The sequence below is a fragment of the Geotrypetes seraphini genome, chromosome 11 (genome assembly GCF_902459505.1).
Source record: "Geotrypetes seraphini chromosome 11, aGeoSer1.1, whole genome shotgun sequence".
In the NCBI taxonomy this organism is placed as follows: Eukaryota; Metazoa; Chordata; class Amphibia; order Gymnophiona; family Dermophiidae; genus Geotrypetes; species Geotrypetes seraphini.
The window spans coordinates 57,451,643-57,472,127 of NC_047094.1; the positions used below are offsets into that span (position 1 = coordinate 57,451,643).

At 42.8% G+C, this 20,485-nt stretch overlaps 1 protein-coding gene across 2 annotated transcripts in view; it reads left to right on the top strand.

Annotated features, from left to right (window-relative positions):
- Positions 1 to 20,485, top strand: part of CLUAP1 (clusterin associated protein 1) — a 130,983-nt gene that overhangs the window by 20,926 nt on the left and 89,572 nt on the right. For both annotated transcript variants that reach the window (XM_033914557.1, XM_033914556.1), the window contains exons 3-5: positions 497 to 581; positions 7,923 to 8,102; positions 8,931 to 9,026. In XM_033914557.1, the coding sequence (XP_033770448.1) occupies positions 497 to 581; positions 7,923 to 8,102; positions 8,931 to 9,026 (361 nt within the window). The remainder of the gene's footprint in view (positions 1 to 496; positions 582 to 7,922; positions 8,103 to 8,930; positions 9,027 to 20,485) is intronic.

The window sequence follows — 20,485 nt, forward strand, 5'->3', positions numbered from 1 at the left end:
TTATAGCAGAATTAGAAAAGTTATAGAAAAAAGACAGAGAGATTTATAAAAAGGATGGAATGGCTCCCTGATTTAAAAAAAAAAAAAAAAAAAAGAAGCAGCTAAACAGGATGGGGGGGCTTTTTAGCTTTGAAAAGAGGATATGATAAAAGTTGATACAATCACGAGTAGGATAGTATGTTGGGTGAATGGGTAACTGTTATTTACTCCTTCAAATAGTAGGGGGCATTTCATGAAACTACTTGGCACACAATTACCCTGTGGAATTTGTTGACAGAAGATGTGGGAAAGGTATCGAGCTTAGCTGGGTTTAAAGGTCCATAAACAATTATTTGCCAAAAGTTACTGCTTGTTCTTAGTAGTGAGCAACAAGGAATGGATATATTTCTTTAAGATCCTATTGGATTGTTCACTGTCCCAAACAGGATGCTGAGCTTGATAAACTTTTGTTCTCTCACAGCATGGCATGTCTGACCAGAAGTTTTTCTATTTCTAGGTATGAGCCTCAGACAGATATCCCTATGGACGTAGAAACTGAGCAAGATCGAGTTTTCTTCATCAAGGCTGTTGCCCAGTTCATGGTGAGTCATGGAGCCCACATCCATGGTGAGGTCCTTTTGCCGTCTTCCCTCTCTTGAAATTTCTCCGATGGATGTTTGTTTGAATCATTGGTTTATAAACAGCTGAAGTTAGTGGAGGATCAGCATATAAATGTGGATTCTGTTACATAAACATAGGAGTCTGTACTGTAGGTGAATATCCTCTGGTCACGAACTGTTGCAGAAAGATGTCACACATCTGGTAGTGCCATAGGGAATAATTAATAGTAGGAGACATGGAGGAGCCCAAGAGAAGCCAGTCTGAGGTCCTGCAGTAGTCCAATGGGCCTCCTGTTCTGGGCTTTACCCTGGATTTCGTTAATCTCCTTTTTTTTTTTTTAATTTTTTTTTTGCACCCTGGCTCCCAGCATGCTTTCCATGCTCCTGCCTCAGTTTCTCTGCTCTCTTCCAGCACCGGCACAGCAGTGCACGAGGCAGGCACATGCTTTTTATGTGCCTGGCTGGTCCTGAGTTGCACTCCGAATGGCTGCCATCAGTTCTCATGAGTCCTGTTAGAACTCATAGCAGCCATTCAGAGTGCAGCGTGGAACCAGGCAGGCATATGAAAAGCACGTGCCTACCTCGTGTACCACTGTGCACTGCCGCTACCGGAAGAGAGCAGAGAAACCGAGGCAGGAGCGCGGAAAGCATGCTGGGAGCCAGGGTGCAAAAAAAAATAAAAAAAGGAACAGGATGTCAGGAGGCAATAGTCTCACTCAACCAGGGAGATGATCTTGCAGTATGATAGCTTTTTAAGTCAGCTACTGTGCCTCGCGTTATTACGGAATTGCTCAGGGAATTGAAGCTGGAAACACACCAACCATTGACATTGCAGTGCACAGTTATGAGTTGTACAAATGTTCAAATTATCTTTTTTCCTGCATACTTGGACTTCATCTTGCTAGTCACTGAGAAATTGGAGTCTCCAAAAGGCTCTTTAAGGGTAGTCAAGACTATGGCTAAGCTTTACCCTTTGGCTCTGGAATTTCTGCAGCTGTTTAGTCAGCCAAAGGTGGAGTCCATGGTGGCACAAGTGACAAAGCATACCTGCCTCCCTAGTGAGAAAGGTTATGTTATGTTAAAAGATGTGCAGGACTGCAAGGTGAACTTGGTTCTTAGGAGGCAATTTGAAGTGCTAGCTTTGGGGATCAAAGCTGCAGCAGCAGCCTTGTTTGTGGCATATACATGCCACACCAGGTTACGGCGAAGTCCTGTGGCAAAGGATAATGTATAACCTTAGCTGCTGCTGGAGGGTGTAGATTATGTGGTGGATGCTCTTTTTGGCATCATCAGAGTCATTAGCAAGGTGTCGGCGTATTACATTTTCGCCCTTAGGATGCTCTGGATTGGGTAGGGAGTGACGATTCAGCCTCCAATGCCACTTTAAGCAGACTGCCTTTTAAGTTCAAACAATTTTTATTGATGCAAACAACAAATATAACATTAAAACTTGTATAACAATGATGATGCATCAGATATAATAATATGATGAACATATTGATGTGGTCAATATTACATACAACACCAAGGTGCTTAGTATAATAATGAGTATAAGATATTGTCTGGATTGTAATAGTTTAAATAACTTTTTTTTGTATACTTTCAAAAAAGACGCCTCAGCCCCACCACTCCACCGCCTATAGTATTTTACACAGCGGGAAGCATATTGTGGCGCTTCATCATTGGCTGTCGATTTTTTGAATGTTGTTTTCTCCTTATAATTTTTAGTTTGTCATTTTAACTTTAATAAATATTTTTAAGAATTAAATATTTCAAGAATATTTCAAGAACACCTTGTTTCTTAGTGTCAAAATATACATTTTAAAAGTAGATAGTACTTATCTCAGCCAAAACCAGGGGAGTCAGACCCGACATGTTTCACACAACCGAGTGTTTTATCAAGGGTCTCCCTGTAAAATATAGAGCAGAAACTGTCACATACAAATTGTGTCCTGCCCCTCTCCTATCTCAATTCTACTTCAAAATTAAAGATAATGTTAAATGGTATGCTCACCAAGGCTGCTGCTGTCATCCGACTCCTATTAACTTGTGAGAAAAGATGGCGGCGGCGTCCTTTGTTTGAAATTTAAATCATCCCTCTCTAATCAAAATGTATCCGCCCCCTACAACTCATTGGTCCCAACTAGAGTTACATCATCGAGTGGAGTGGTGGGGCTGAGGCGTCTTTTTTGAAAGTATACAAAAAAAAGTTATTTAAACTATTACAATCCAGACAATATCTTATACCCATTAGTACAACATATGACTGGATACAGCATCACTCTATTACATTTTTGCCATATTTCTAACAAGCTTTTAGTATAATAATGAGGCATCGAGTAAAATACATCCCATATAAACCTAGAAAATACCTTCATCCCCCATCAAACCCCACTCAATCTATGTATGACTACATGTTTAAAATCTACCTTCCCTCCCCAAATCCTCCCTTCCCTTCCCCATTCAAAGGTACTCTCCTTCATCCCCCATCAAACCTCAATAGGACTACTTGTTTGAATCTATTTAATACCCTCTACCTTCCCCTTCCAATGGTATTCTCTACCCCTCCTCAATCTCAGTTAGGACACCCATCTTAAAACCGCACTTTGACCTTTACGAAATAAGGCTTGCAAATATGGATTCCATATTTGCATAAACAACATCTTTCGCTTCCTCATCCTTCCAGCATCTCTAGCTTCCCAGATGGCCAACTGATGCAACTGGTTTCGCCAATGCCAAAACTTTGGAGGGTCAGGGATCGTCCAATATTGAAGAATACGTTTTTTGGCCAGTAGACTCATTTTCCTACACAGCGCCCAATGCCCCTTAGACAAATGACGAATGACGAAAAGCTTCTGGCAAATCCAAAATAAAATGGGATGGAGAGTAGCGCAAAGATCTTCCAATTAACTCAGACATATAAGATATTATTCACTTCCAAAAATGCTGAATAATGGGACAAACCCAAAAAGCATGTCCCAAAGTGTGCTCCCCCATCCCACATTTATGACATAATGGAGTAGGAAGACTTCCACCATAGAACAACTGTGTACGAGTATAATAGACACGTAATGTTACCCTGTAATATGTTTCTCTTAAACATGCACATTGGTAAGGGCTTAGACAACCTCATGGCCAGTGTGGCAAATTGCCGTCCTAAGTCTCTGCCTGACAGCAGACCTCGCTGGCCCGCTGGGGGAGGCAGAGGCAATTTTCGTTCCTCATGAAGTTCCCGCCAGTATTACATAAGTATCAGGGTTCCAGACAAAGATTTGGTAGCTCCAGACACTAGCAACCTTTAGGGGTCTCGCTTAAGCCCTATCTCCAAGAAGACTTGGTGACACCAAGGCAGCAGCTGCTCTCCCACACATTGTTGGGCAGCTGTCAACATTCTGGAGGGTGTGGAAGAACATTTCCTCGGACCACTAGATCTTATTCTGAAGAGTCACAAGTTCAAGTTACATTGTCCTCTTCCAGATCTGTTTGTGAATTCTCCTGCTGGTTAGCTGGACAAGGAGATCAGGATCTGAGAGACAGTGCAATGGCTGCTAGATTTTCATGCCATAGAACTAGTCCCTGATGAAGAATTGGGCTCTGGCAGATACTCTATATATTTCATAGTGCCCAAAAAAGGTATCAAAGGCTCAAGTCTGATTCTGGACCTCAAGTCTGTAAATGTGCCCTCAAAGTTCCATGCTTCCGCATGGAGATGGTCAGTAATTGCAGCGGTGACACCAGGGAAATTCCTAGCCTCCCTAGATCTGATAGAGGTATACCTTTATATTCGCATTTTCCTAGCCCACAGGAAATACTTGAGATGCCATGTCCTGCAGAGGCATGTGCGGTTGGTGGCCCTACCCTTTCGGTTGGCAACAGCTCCATGCACCTTCACTAAGGTGATGGTGGTGGTTGCAGCTCGCCTCCGCAGGATGAGAGCACGGGGGCACCCATATTTGGATGATTGGCCCCATCAGAGTCTGAAGGTGAGCTAGCTATGCAACAAGTGGTAAATCTTCTACAGAATTTTGACTGAATAGTCAGAAAAAATGGTCCTTAAATCGTCTGAAATTGCAGGCCTTTCAGCTAGAATTAAAGTCATTGGAAAAAGATCAGGAAGGCAAAGCAATCAGAGTGTTCTTGGACAATACCACTATAGTAGTGTATGTGAACAAACAAGAGGACACAAAGACTGCTCTGTAATATCTGGAGGCGCAGATGTTGTTCAGATGGGTGGAGGCTCATTTTCAGGCACTCTCTGCAACCCATGTAGCATGAGTGGAAAATGTGCAGGCTGACTTTCTCAGTTGACACACTAGACCTGGGAGAATGGTTCCTGTCCCAAAGAACGTTTGATCTCATTGTGCATCGCTGGGGAAGTTTGGCAATGGGCTTGATGGCTTCAGCCAAATACAAGAAGGCGAATTGCATCTACAGCCAAAGAAACAAACCAGGAAGCGCAGGGTTTGATGTGTTGACTCAGCCCTGGTTGGAAGAGAAGCTGCTTTATGTGTTTCCATGGTGGGCTGGGCCATTCGTAGAATTGCAATTCACCCAGGACTTGTGATCCTAGTAGTCTCATATTGGCCTCGCCAGCCATGGTATGCAGATCTAGTAAGGCTCCAAGGGGACAGATGCATCAGGCTAACAGTTCATATGGAGCTACTCAGTCAGGGTCCAATACACATGGAGAACCCAGATTGCTTTAGTCTTACGGCATGGCTATTGAGCACTCGGCCTTAGCACACAATGGATATTTGGAGGTAGTCATTTCTACTGTGCTCCAAGTTAAAAAGCCTTCAATTGTTACAGCCTACGCTAAGGCCTGGAGGACCTTTCAGCTCTGGTGCACTAAAGATAAGGTAGAGCCCTTCAAGATTCCAATCCCGGTGATTCTTGCATTTCTCCATGCTGGATTAGAGAAAGGCCTGGTGGCAACATCTTCAAAGTACAGGTGGCAGGCCTTTCATGCTTCCGAGCTCAAGTAGGAAATGTCTCGCAGGTGTCTCATTTGGATGTGACCAGATTTTTGAAGGGGGCATTCAGATTACAGCCTCCATGACACCAGCCCTTTCTGATGTGGAATCTTAACATCATACTGAAAAGACTTTGTAAGCCTTCATACGAGCCCCTTCAAGAGGTGTCTTTGCTGGATCTCATGGTGAAGGCAGTTTTTCTGATGGCAATAGTCTCAGCAAGAAAGGACTGGAATTTGCAGGCACTGTCATGCAGAGAACCATACCTCAGGATCACGGAGGCAGGAATTGCCTTCTGCATGGTACCTTCCTTTCTACCGAAGGTTGTTTCAGCATTTCCCATCAACTAAGAGGTTATGGGTTCAGTCAGGCAAGATAAAACATTGTAGAGACTGGATGTACAGAGAGTTTTAAGCCACTATTTAGAACTGACAGATAACATTCATCGTTATGACCATCTGTTTATTGTAATCAGTCAGTCAAGATGAGGCAGAACTGCTTCCAAGGCATCTATTGCCAGATGGGTTTGTATGACAATTTTGTTGACGTACGTTGCTTGTAGCAAACAGCTGCCCATTTCTCTCAAAACTCATTCGTCTAGAAATGTGACGGCTTCCTGGGCAAAGACCAGGGCAGTGCCACCAAAAGAGATCTGTAGAGCAGCTACTTAGTCTACTGCCCATACCTTTACAAGATTCTACAGAGTGGACATGGCAGCTCTGGAGGATGCCGGTTTTGGGTCCTCGGTTTTGTGGGCAGGTTAATCCCACCCTAGGCGTCTGCCACTGCTTTAGTACATCACCTACAGTGCAGACTCTTATGTTTATTTAACAGAATAGCGTAGCTGGTTTTAAGAAAGGTTTGGACAAGTTCCAGGAGGAAAAGTCCATAGTCTGTTATTGAGAAAGACACAGGGGAAACCACTGTTTGCCCTGTATCGGTAGCATGGAATATTGCTACTCCTTGGGTTTTGGCCAGGTACTAGTGACCTGGATTGGCCACTGTGAGAACGGGCTACTAGGCTTGATGGACCGTTGGTCTGACCCAGTAAGGCTATTCTTATGTTCTTACCTGGTTAATCTTTTTTTCTGTTAATATACATAGAGTATGTGTGGCCCACCCTGTCAGTTTCAAATTGCCTGCTTTCTGCCTCAGATAAACCTATAGTCCAGAACTGGAATTTTTTCTCCTGTCAGTTGGAAGTGCATATATTCATATGCGACTAATAAAACCATAAGTTTGTGGAATGCTTGAGCTCCATATGTGAGCTCCATATGTGTTTGTTGCACCCAGCAGGGTGGTTCTTTGGTACACCTATCTTATTAGTTCATGCTAACTATTGTTCTTTTGCATGAGTTAACAGATCAGAACAGAAATGTACTATTATTTTAGGGAAGCTATGCCTTTCCTTCTTCTTTTTTTGTTATAGTGGATATTAATTGCTTTGGTACAAACTGAAGAGGGCATTATACACATACTCCACTTGTGAAGGAGAAGCTGAAAGATGTGATTGCCATCCCTCTGTAATAGTTCATGACCAGAAGATATTCACCTACAGTACAGATTCCTATTGTATTAACAGAAAGAAGATTATCCAGGTAAGAACCTAATCTTCCAATCTAAAATATTACATGCACAGTAGTTAGTATTTAGAGCATCTTATGTAAGAGTGATTATTTCTGTCTATGATAAAACAGAAATCCAACCCACATAGAGGCCTATTTACTAAAGTTTATTAGTGGTTTAATGTAGCAATTGCTGTGCGCTAACTGCTGTATTCAACAACTAATTCAATTTATTTCATTCCATTTATTTATTTGATATTCTGCCTCTTGTAATAAGTGTTAGGTGGTTTACAATCACTGTTTATCAATAAAAAAAATTAGCAAATAAACATACAAGTATAATTCAAATTAAATAAAAACACTGAATAAAATATCAATGTAGAAACTAAAACAATTTCTAGAACCCTTGTTGCTATTAATAATAATAAAACATTATTTAGGTGCATTAATATTGAAAAGTAACCTGACTTTCAATTTCTTTCTAAACTGCAGATAATTGATTTCTCTCATGGGGCAGTTTCTCCACATGGGTTAGTTTTGTACATACCATGGCAGTAATGAACTTCACTCCTTCCTTGTCCTATGACCCCCAAATAATTTAACCCAATCCAAGCTTCATGCGGACCTTGTGAATAGACGCTGTTCATAAAATGTGCTTGTTTATTAGTGTGGCATTATACCTTGTTACCAGTGTGATAATTTGCCAATTATTTGTTCAAGCATGCTGAAGAGAAATTAGGTGATAGGATTGATCACTGTTCTCATGCCTTTTTTTGTCTATACAGGCTACCAAAGCTCACATAAAGCTGAATACTAAAAAGCTGTACCAGGCAGATGGCTATGCAGTCAAAGAGCTATTAAAAATCACCTCTGTGCTTTATAGTGCCATGAAAACTAAGGGATTGGATGTTAGAGATCTGACAGAGGAGGACAGTAGCAAATTTAAATTCGACCTGGGCTCAAAGGTAATGAAACTCAGATTCTTGAGCAGAATCATGAAACAGTTAACATCTATATTCCTACACAAATTTTTTAATTGCTGGAATCTGCTTAGTGTCTCTGGGAAAGCAAGTCACCAGAAGCAACAAATGAGGTATTGCATAATATATTCTATTAGAACAAACAATTTGTAATATAACAATCCAAACTACATCCTTTTATGTAAAAAAATAGAAAAAGTTTATAGAAATTCAAATGTGACTACTTTTAGAACTATGACATGAAGATGGGCAGTTCTTTACATTTTGAATCCACAATTTTAGTCATGTTTTCCCAAAGACTGTCACAAATATATTTCCACAAGATTTGCTAGATTTTATCAGCAGCATAGATGAGAAAAATATATTATTTTATCTTCTCTCAGATCTCAGTGGATTGTTACAAGAGTGAAAATTTGTAGTAGAGGGGTAGGTGTCTGCTGATAAAGACAGTAGAAATGTGGGTTATCTCCCAATGGCCATGTGCCATATGCAGAAGGAATCCACTCTGGATTTTTTTGGGACTCTCCTCTACTTCACTGAGAGCTGTAGCACCACCTATAGTTTTTCCCTTTTGCATGCATGCCTGAAGGAGTGTTTCAATTCTTCTCTCCCCTGTTTCTTATTTTATTTGGGGTTTTCATCCCCTTTTTGGGATTTCTTTGTGTTTGACACGATTCTTTTGGTCTGCCTTGGTACCTAACTCAACCCCACCAGAGAAGCTGAACTGATAACTATGTTTCTAAATGCAAAACTCAAAATAGTGCAACTTAAAAAAAATCAGAGATCAAATTATTTTACCCATTGTCATTATAGATTGCTGATTTAAAGGCAGCCCGGCAGCTTGCTTCAGAAATCACATCCAAAGGAGCATCCCTGTATGATTTGCTTGGTAAAGAGGTGGACCTCAGAGTAAGTATTAGGCGATCATGCAGAATAGAAATGAAACTTTTTTTATATATTAAATGTCAGCCTATAGGAACTGAATACTTGAAATGTATTCTGTACATAAACACAGAACCCTTTAGCCTTTGAGGCCCCAATGCACAAAAGCTTTTAACCAGTCTTACTTGCAAGGAAACTCTCCTGCCAGTGCACAAAAGGGTTCTCCATGGCTGCTACTGATCATCGGTAGCAGCCACTGAGAATCCTAAGCTAATGTATTACAAGGCGCTCATTAGTATTCTGTAATGCACAGCAAGGAAATGTGTTGTTTCCTGTGCAAACTTTACCAGCAGGGTCTGAACTGTCATAGTCTTACTTTCCTATCAGTGCCTGAATGCTGATTGGCGGGCACTGACAGGAAAGTAAAGCTGTGACAGCAGGCCCTGCCATTAAAGGCCCCTATGCCCCATTGAAAAAAGGAGACCTCTCCCCCTCTCCCCACCCAATAAAATCCTCCCCACCTCCTTACCTAACCAAAGAAAACCCTGGTTGGCTGGGGTGTTAGCTCCCTAGCATGGGGGCCCTTCCCCCCCCATACCTTTTAGTAGCAAAAATGGCAGGAGGGATGCTCACTCACTCCTGCCGGCAGACCCGCCTCTTCAGAATGGCTGGCCTTCCCCTTCTCAGTGCATCCTGGGACCCTGATTGGCTCAGGCACCAGTTCTTATGTCATATAAGAATTAAAGAAACATAGGTATTCTTTTAAAAAGTTTTTTTTAGTGAAATTAGTGATGTGCATGGAAAATTGTGCCCTTAAATTCAAAATTCTGATCTTAATCTCCAATATTTCAAATCTATTGTGCTGTGCCAACAAAACCTTAACCATCACAGTTTTAACAGTCTCAATAGATGCTACTTTCTCAATTACTTGAGCTCCATGGGCAGGTACAAAACCTTCCAAGGCATTCACCTGATCTTCCATTGATAATGGCAGACTTCACTAGTTTCTGTAAACAAGTGACTTTGGGGGGAGGGCTGCCTAGCTGGGTTAGAGTGACCCACTGCTTCAGCTACCTCCTCTACACCTGCAGTCATTCATCTCAGTCTTCTAAAAGCTTGACAACTTCAGTTTGAAAAGTTTTTTGGTTCTACATCTTCAGTGTCTGAGGATTCAGTACTGGTTTCTCAGCTGCCTCCAGCGTCAACATCAGCATCAACGCCTGAGTTAACTTTGCAAGCTTCAGTACCTCCTTGGGGAGGCTCGGGCTCCTCTTCCTCTGCACATTGGGCATCAGAGGATCCACAGAAAAAGACAAAGAAGCGCAGATACCTCCTAGATGGACTTCCACCTCACCACTGTCTTCAACTCCTCAGAATTGATAGTCTGAGCACTTCCTATCACTACTAGTGCTCTCTCCATCCAATGCCCTCCTGCACCTAAGTCTCAACACCTCGACGTTAGTCACAGTTAGAGCCAACTGTACCTTTGTGCACATTGGTACCGGCACCTTCGCTGTAGGAACAGCTAAAAGCGCTGTTGCAGAAGGAGTTGGCATCCTTAATTCAGTCTGATACTGCTTCCTTCGACACAGCACTTGAAATGTAGCTTGCTAGTAAGACAATTCCTGCAAATTTGCAGGATTTGTGTGTCTGTGGAGGATTTTATTAAATATCAATCCAGAACACTAATGGAGCACTTTAGAACTAGAGGATATCCTAAGCCTGTGATTAAAAGAGCATATTTACGTGCAAAATTTTCTAATGGAGATTTATTGCTTCAATACAAGACAATATTTGAAGAAGATAGAATATCGCAGAGCTAAAACTATAGGGGAGACACTGACTTACAAAAGATTGGATTATGAAGTTCCACAATCATCTCTTTCGGGCCATGTTAAATGTGGGTAATGTCAGTGATGTGACTCCACTATAGAAGGATCTAGTTGGGTGGTTCCTCAGAGTACTCGCTCTATAGTATCTAGAACTAACACGTCTTGTTCCTCTAAGGTGGTGATCTATGTTATAGTTTGTCCATGTGACAAGATGTACATAGGGAGATCAATGAGATGATGATAATGTGTTTTTTTCCCCACTTCTTTATTATTTTCAATATTTACAATAAATGTAACAGTAAATACATTTTATACTCAAATATCACACTTAATATTCTTATAATATCCATTACAGAATTAATCCCCCTCCCCCCTAAACAATCACAATGCCCATACATAAAATATCTATAATCATCCATATCAATTATTCAAAATTCATTAACCTATCAACCCCCCACCTCCCCCCTGCCTGATGTGCATATTTAAAGGGGAAAAACTATTTAAACGTTAACAATATTTTGTTAATGGCGCCCAAATTTCCTGAAACCTCTTAAAATTCCCTTTCTGAATGGCCAATGTCCTTTCCATTTTATACATATGACATAGTGAATTCCACCAAAAGTTATAATTAAGCCTTGTCCAATTCTTTCAATTGCTCGTAATTTGTTGTATGGTGACTCCTGTCATTATTAATAAAAGCCTGTTCTTAGATGATATTTGGCTTTTAGCCCTCATTGACATTCCAAATAATACAGTATCATAAGACAATGCCACTGGATTTTCCATCAAACAATTAATTTGGCCCTATATTGATTTCCAAAATGCCAAAATTAAAGGACAATAGAACAATACGTGATCTAAAGTCCCTGCTTCGAGATAAGAATGCCAACATCTATTTGACTTAGAGCTATCCAACTTTTGTAAACGAACCGGGGTCCAGAATGCTCTATGTAACAAAAAAAATCATGTTTGTCTCATAGATGCCGACATTGTACATCTCATCCTCCAAGTCCAAATTTGTGACCATTGAGACACAGAAATTTGGTGCTTAATCTCAATACTCCAAATGTCCCTAAGCCCAGTTTTAGACTTCTTATTTACTAATCCAGCTAACAATTTATACCACTGTGCGGCCTGGTGTCCCAGGAAGTCCACCTGAAAACATGAATTCCAAGCTAGAGTGATTATTTAAATTTTTCCATTCAGGGAACCCCCACCTGAATGGCCTGCTTCAGTTGCAGCCATCTAAAACTTTGTGATTGTTAAGTCCAAATTTATGCTGCAACTGTGAAAAGTCAAGCAGTTTACCATTAGATATAACATCCTCTAACGTGTTTAACTGAACATAAATCTAGGTTGTAAAATAGTATTCCTTTAGCCCCTTTAGTGACTCACTGGGAACAGGTGAACTAACAGCCGATGGAGTTCAAGTGAAGAGTCTTAGAAGAAATATTAGTTGGGTGGGAGGGCGGTGGTATAGAATCTTTACTTAATTATAAAGAACAGAGATGGATTTTTGATTTGCAGACTTTGGAACCTAATGGGCTTAACGCCAAACTAGATTGGATGTCTTTAGTGTAATTCTTTGTAAGGTTGATAGGTACTTTTGGCAGCACTTGAATTTTGCCTCCTTTGAGTTTGAGACCTGGATTAGCCAATAAGTGAGCTCCGCATCATTTATGACGTGGAGCAGGTGGGCCACTCCTCCTCACAGTTTGTTTGGAGCGGAGCGAGGATATCCGCCATGTTAAGATTAGTTATTACTCAAGTAAGTGTATTGTTTGTTTTTATCCACTAACATAGATAGAATTACAGACAGAATGGTGTTGTGATAATATTTTCTTGTTTTGCCAATAGACGATCACACCCTGAAGCAGTTAACAGTATACGAAACATGCATGTTGACAGTGGCACTACTGAACAATCTAGCACAAGTTAAATTTTATGTTGAATTTGGACACCAAAAATAAGTGGTCTAATTTAAAATTTAAATAAGAAGATAGTTATAATTATGATATATGAGATGGTCATGAGACGATGAGGAAGCATAGTGGAATTAATGCCCATCCTAACATGGAAGCATCTGTTGTCAAAATCTTTTGATGAGGTGGTACTTGAAACTGGAGAAATTGGTTGGAGACATCCACCACAGAAGTGAGCCCCTGAGCTATGAGATCACTGACAAACGCAGGGACAGAAGACCTGTTGTTTGAGACCACTACAAGGATAATGCCCACTGAGGATGCTTGAAGTGAAGACGGGCAAATGGGACCACGTATACGGTGGAGGCCATGTGGCCCAGGAGTTGTGACATGCTGTCAGGTGGTAACGAGAAGAGACTGCCTGGCAGAGCTGAAGTAGTGTGGTGAGTCTCTGCTGAGGTAGAAAAGCATGCATCTGGTTTGTGTCCAAAAGAGCTCCAATGAACTTCAAAGTTTGAGTGGGCTCTAGGGGTGGGATTTAGGATAATTGACTGTAAATCCCAGGAGTTCAAGAAGTTGAATTATTGCATTTAAAGCTTGCTGAGCCTGTTGGAGAATGGAAGCTTTGATCAACCAGTAGTCCAAGCAAGGAAAAACGTAAAAACTGTCTGAGTGAAGTATTGCTGCCACTACCACCAAGCACTTGATGAACACTCTGGGTGCTGATGCCAGTCCAAAGAGAAGCACTTTGTACTGGAAGTGGTGTTTTCCCCTATGAAAGTGAAGTGTCGAGAGTCAGACGATGCACTCTGCTGTAGATGCAAGTGATAGGTGTGTGTCATTGACACCTTCATTAAGTACATGTAACGCACATGCAGTAGTCTGTGAGCGGTGTTTTGCGGTATCTCGCTTTATCCTAGGACAAGCAGGCATATATTCTCACTGATGGGTGACGTCACTACGGAGTCCCCGGTACGGACCACTTTAAGAACTTGGAAAGTTCTCGGCTGCCCGCACCGCGCATGCACGAGTGCCTTCCCGCCCGACGAAGGCGCATGGTCCCTCAGTTTTCTAGTTTCTGTGGAGTTAAGAAGTCGCTTTCAACTGTGTGCGTTGATTTTTCACTGCCTTCCCGCTCACGCAGCTTTACTTTTTCAATTTTTTCTTCATATTTTGTTTTTTTATCTTTTTTCATTCTAAGTAAAAAAAATATATATATATTTTACTTTCGTGCTTTTGGCCCAGCGGGGCCTGTTCCAAGCCTCGAGCCTCGACTTTCGATTTCGCTGAGGCTATCTTTCTCCATGTCCCGATCGTCTATGGGTTTTAAAAGGTGCGAATGGTGTGCTTGCCCTATTTCTTTCACGAACCCGCATCACTGGTGTCTTCAGTGTCTTGGGCCAGATCACAGGGCTGAATCCTGCACCCGTTGTTCTCTTCAGAAGAGGACCCTCAGAAACCACCAGAGGATTCGGCATCGGTACCGGCGTCGGAGTCCACGCCGAAGTCGACTTCGCATCATTCGACATTGCAGGATTCCCCCCTCGGTGTCGCAGTCCGTAAGTAAGCCGGCTAAAATGCCTTCCCCTACCCTTTCAGGTCCTCAGGTCACTACTGCAGTGAGCCAAGTCCTGCCGACCTCGAGGCGTCCTAAGAAACGCTCGGCTCTGAAAGAGGAGAGTGACTCGTCATCGGCCTCCTCATCTCCGGAGCGCAGAGTGGCACCAAAGGTACCAGCGAAAAGGAAAGCAGTACCAGTGCAGTCTCTCGAGGACAAATTGCCGCAGTGCTAAAAGTCCAGTTACGAGAGCAATTGCAAATTTTGCTTCCAGTGCTAGCAACACCGGCTCCTCCGGTGCCGGTTCACTCTGAGCAGATGGTTTCGGCATCGACTCTGGCGGCACCGACCAGATCTGAGCCGTTCGTTCCGGCATCGACTTTTGTTGGGCCCATTTTCACTGCCTCGACGCCAACTCAAAAAATTTCTTTGGTGCCGGCAGTATTACCTTTGGGTGTGATGTCGGATTCAGCTCGACATCGTTCTTATACATCTCCTGAGACGATGTCAGTCAAATCAGGCAAATTATTGAGGAAACTTAAGCATGTCGAGTCCTTGACAACCACCTCCCAACTTCCACTGATGAAAAACTCGGATCTCTGGGAGAGGATTTTGAGGAGCCTATCCTGACAGAAGATGAGGCCTCTTCTGATGGTGATATTTCTTCTAGAGAACTTGTTTCGAAGCCTGAACAGATCTCTTTTTCAAAGTTCTTGAGGGAAATGTCAGAGGCACTTTCCATTCCTCTGGAGTCTGATTCTAATAAATCTAAGGCATTTTTGGATGCATTAGATTTTGAGCAGCCTCCTAAAGGAGTTTCTTAAACTCCCTCTTCATGATATTCTCAGGGAGACTTATTATAAAAATTTGGAAACTCCTTTAACTGTTCCTGGGGCTCCTCGTAAACTGGATTCCCTCTACAGAGTGGTGGCTCTTCCTGGTTTTGATAAGCCTCAACACCCTCATGAGTCACTTCTGGTGGAGTCTACACTTAAAAAATCTGCAGTTGCCAGTGTTGACACTTCTGTCCCTTCTGGCAGGGAGGGTAAAACAATGGACCGTTTTGGTAAGCGTTTATTCCAGATTTCCTCGCTTGCCAATCGGTCTGGAAATTATGCTTTCCATTTTTCTTTTTATCTCAAACACTTAGTATAACAAGTGTCTGCCCTACAGAAATACATGCCCGAGCGCAAAGTTCCTCTTTTGCAGCAGTATGTTGCTTCCTTGTTGTAATTGAGGAAGTTTTTGGTTCGCTCTATTTATGATACCTTTGAGCTTACATTTTGTGCCACCGCCATGTCTGTAGCTATGCGATGCTTGGCTTGGCTTCGAGTATCTGAGCTGGATATTAATCATCAAGATTGTCTGGCCAATGCTCCTTGTTTGGGCGATGAACTTTTTGGTGAGTCTTTAGATACCACAACCCAAAAGTTGTTAGCTCATGAAACCAGGTGGGATACTTTGGTTAAAAACAAGAAAAAGCCTCCACCTGCTCATCCTTAAAGGCCACAATCTACTTACCAGCGTCGTTTTGCTGCTAGACCCTTGCAACCTCCTCAGACTCAACCTCGCAGACAATGGCAGCCTCAACAACAGCAGCCTCGCCAACAACAGCAGAAACAGCCGTCTGCACAACCTAAACCTCAGCAGATCTTTTGACCTGTTTTTTTCGGAGCATAGCCAATCTCAGCATTTCTCAACCATTACCTCAGCCCGTCGAGGGTCGTCTTCAGTTTTCATCAATCATTGGAAACTCATTACCTCTGATCATTGGGTCCTCACTATTGTTCGCCAGGGTTACAATCTTCATTTCCAGACTTCAGACTGTCCTCCAAAAGAGTCTGCTTTGGACCCTGCACAGTCCTCCCTTCTTCTCCAGGAGGTGCAAGCTCTTCTTCTGCTAAATGCTATCGAAGCAGTTCCTCTCGATCAACAGGGAAGAGGTTTCTACTCCCGTTACTTCTTAGTCCCCAAGAAGACGGGGAGATTAAGACCTATATTGGATTTCAGAGCTCTCAACAAATTTTTGGTGAGAGAAAAATTTAAGATGTTGTCACTGTCTCTCCTGTATCCTCATCTCAATCTGAACGATTGGCTATACTCCCTAGACCTCAAAGAGGCCTACACACATATTCCCATGCATCCAGACTCTCGGAAGTACCTTTGGTTTCAGATAAATCAGTGTCATTACCAGTACAAGGTTCTTCCTTTCAGTCTGGCAGCTTCTCCCAGAGTATTCACGAAATGCCTGATTGTGGTGGTCGCCTCTCTTCATTTACACAGCCTCCAAGTCTTTCCTTACCTGGATGACTGGTTGATCAAGGATGTTGTTCAAGCAACATCTCAAACCATCTCCTTTCTTCAGCTTCTGGGTTTTGAAGTCAACTTCCCCAAATCACATCTTATTCCGACTCAGCGTCTCCAATTCATTGGGGCGATTCTGGACACCACTCTTATGAAGGCGTTTCTTTAACCAGATCGACTTCAGACTCTCATTCGACTCTGTCAGCAATTGCTTCCTCTTCAAATCATCTCTGCCAGACACATGATGGTTCTTCTAGGCCACATGGCTTCCACGGTCCATGTCACACCCCTGGCAAGACTCCCATCTATGAACTCCTCAGTGGACTCTTAGCATCCCAGTGGTCTAAAGCGACGGATCATCTCTCACAGCACATATCCGTTACATCGTCTCTTCTGCATTCTCTTCATTGGTGGATGACCTCATCCAATCTTTCCAGAGGTCTTCTTTTTCACTTGCCTCCTCATCAAGCGTCTCCTTATGCCTGGGGGGTGCATATGGACGATCTGCAGACTCAGGGTCTTTGGACTGCCAGAGAGAAGAAATTCCACATCAGTTTCCTGGAACTCAGAGCAATGTTTTATGCCCTCAAGGCATTTCAACATCTTCTTTGTCCTCAAGTCCTTTTACTTTGCACAGACAATCAAGTAGCAATGTACTACATCAACAAGCAAGGAGGCACGGGTTCTCTGTTGTGTCAGGAGGCTCAAAAGATTTGGACTTGGCGACAGCTCGCAATTTGTTTTTGAAGGCTGTCTACATTCAAGGAGAGAAAAATTCGCTAGCAGACAACCTCAGCAGAATCCTTCAACCTCACAAATGGACTCTTGACTCTGTAACTCTCCAGTCCGTATTTGCCCTATGGGGCACTCCACAGGTGGACTTATTTGCAGCTTCTCACAATCACCAATTGTCCCAGTTTTGCTCCAGACTTTGCTCTCCACTTCATCTGGCGGCAGATGCTTTTCTTCTGAATTGGACGGTCGGTTTCTATATGCCTTCCCTCCACTTCCTCTCATGTTGAGAACTCTATTCAAGCTCAAGAGAGAAGCAGCCACCATGATTCTCATTGCTCCACGGTGGCCCAGGCAACATTGGTTTTCTCTGTATATCCCCAAATTCAGAAAAGGGTGCAACAAGAGTCGAACAAAAGACCCGGCGTGGATAACTAAAATAGTGAAGAAAGCGATAGGCAATAAGAAAAACTCATTCAGAAAATGGAAAAAGGACAAATCTGAGGGAAACTGGAAAGATCACAGAAAGTATCAAAAAGAATGTCATCGTGTGGTTCGAAAAGCCAAAAAAGAGTATGAAGAGAGGCTAGCCAGGGAAGCACGAAATTTCAAGCCGTTCTTTAGATATATTAAAGGGAAACAGCCGGCTAGGGAAGAGGTGGGACCACTGGACGACGGAGACCAGAAGGGAGCGGTGAAGGAAGAGAAAGAGGTCGCAGAAAGACTTAACATGTTCTTTTCATCGGTATTTACAAACGAAGACACAACCAACATACCGGAACCTGAACAAATCTTCAAGGGAAATCAAGCACAAAAGTTAACATCCATGGAAGTGAGCCTTGATGAGGTGCGCAGGCAGATAGAAAAATTAAAAACTGACAAATCGCCGGGTCCGGATGGAATCCATCCAAGGGTTCTGAAGGAACTAAAGGAGGAAATAGCAGAACTACTGCAGCAAATTTGCAACCTATCTCTGAAAACAGGTGTGATTCCGGAGGATTGGAAGATAGCCAACGTAACGCCCATCTTTAAAAAGGGATCAAGAGGGGACCCGGGAAACTACAGACCGGTGAGTCTGACCTCGGTTCCAGGGAAAATGGCGGAAGCACTGATAAAAGAAAACATCGATAAACATTTTGAAAGAAACGAACTTCTGAAAACCAGCCAACATGGTTTCTGCAGGGGAAGATCGTGCCTGACTAACTTACTGCACTTCTTCGAAGGAATTAACAAACAAATGGTCAGAGGAGACCCCATAGACATCATATACCTAGATTTCCAGAAAGCCTTTGACAAGGTGCCTCATGAACGTCTACTCCGGAAACTGAAGAACCATGGGGTGGACGGAGACGTGCATAGATGGATCAGAAACTGGTTAGAAGATAGGAAACAGAGGGTAGGGGTGAAGGGCCACTACTCAGACTGGAGAAAGGTCACGAGTGGTGTTCCGCAGGGCTCGGTGCTCGGGCCGCTGCTTTTTAACATATTCATAAATGATCTAGAAACAGGGACGAAGTGTGAGATAATAAAATTTGCGGACGACACCAAACTATTTAGTAGAGCTCGGACAAAGGAGGACTGCGAAGAATTGCAAAGAGACTTGGACAAACTAGGGGAATGGGCAGAGAGATGGCAGATGAAATTCAATGTTGGGAAGTGTAAAGTATTGCATGTGGGAAGCAAAAATTCGAGGTATAATTATGTGATGGGAGGGATGTTTTTGAATGAGAGTGCACAAGAAAGGGACTTAGGGGTGATGGTGGACATGACAATGAAGCCGACAGCACAGTGCGCAGCTGCCGCTAAGAGAGCGAATAGAATGCTAGGAATAATCAAGAAAGGTATTACAACCAGAACGAAAGAAGTTATCCTGCCGCTGTATCGGGCAATGGTGCGTCCACATCTTGAGTACTGCGTCCAGTATTGGTCACCGTACCTTAAAAAGGATATGGCATTGCTCGAGAGAGTTCAGAGGAGAGCAACACGACTGATTAAGGGGATGGAAAACCTTTCATATGCTGAGAGATTGGTAAAACTGGGACTCTTTTCCCTAGAAAAGAGAAGATTAAGAGGGGATATGATAGAGACTTACAAGATCATGAAGGGCATAGAGAGAGTAGAGAGGGACAGATTCTTCAAACTTTCAGAAAATAAAAAAACAAGAGGGCATTCGGAAAAGTTGAAAGGAGGCAAATTCAAAACTAATGCTAGGAAGTTCTTCTTTACACAACGTGTGGTGGACACCTGGAATACAATTCCAGAGGAAGTTATAGGGCAGAGTACAGTACTGGGGTTTAAGAAAGGTTTGGACAAATTCCTGCTGGGAAAGGGGATAGAGGGGTATAGATAGAAATTTACTGCACAGGTCCTGGACCTGTTGGGCCGCCGCGTGAGCGGACTGCTGGGCGCGATGGACCTCGGGTCTGACCCAGCGGAGGCATTTCTTATGTTCTTATGTTCTTATGTTCTTCTTCTGCAACTCAGTTCCAGGGAACCCAAACTTCTTCCAGTGTTTCCTACCCTGCTTACTCAGAATCAGCAATCCCTTCTACATCCCAACCTGCAGTCTCTACACCTGACAGCTTGGTTTCTCTCAGGCTGAACTCTATTCAAGCACTCCTCTCTCAGCCTGATCATCAAATTATTGATGCTTCCAGGAAACCGGCCACACAACAATGTTATCAACAGAAGTGGACTCGGTTTTTTTCCTGGTGTTTACTTAATCATCTTGATCCAACTTCCTTGGCAGTGGAATTGGTGTTGGATTATCTACTGTTTTTGTCTGACTCTGGTCTTAAATCTACATCCATTAGAGTCCATCTCAGTGCTATTACTGCTTATCATGAACTTGTGCAGGGAAAAACTCTTATTGCTCATCCTTTGGTATCCAGATTCATGAAGGGGCTTTTCAATGTGAAACCACCTCTCAAGCCTCCACCTGAAGTCTGGGACCTTAATGTGGTTCTTTTCAGTTTGATGAAGCCTCCGTTTGAGTCAATGGTCACAGCTCATCTTAAGTTTCTTATCTGGAAAGTGGTCTTCTTTATTGCTCTCACCTCTGCCAGGAGGGTCAGTGAGTTACAAGCACTAGTAGCGGATCCACCTTTCACAGTTTCACATGATAAGGTGGTTCTCCGT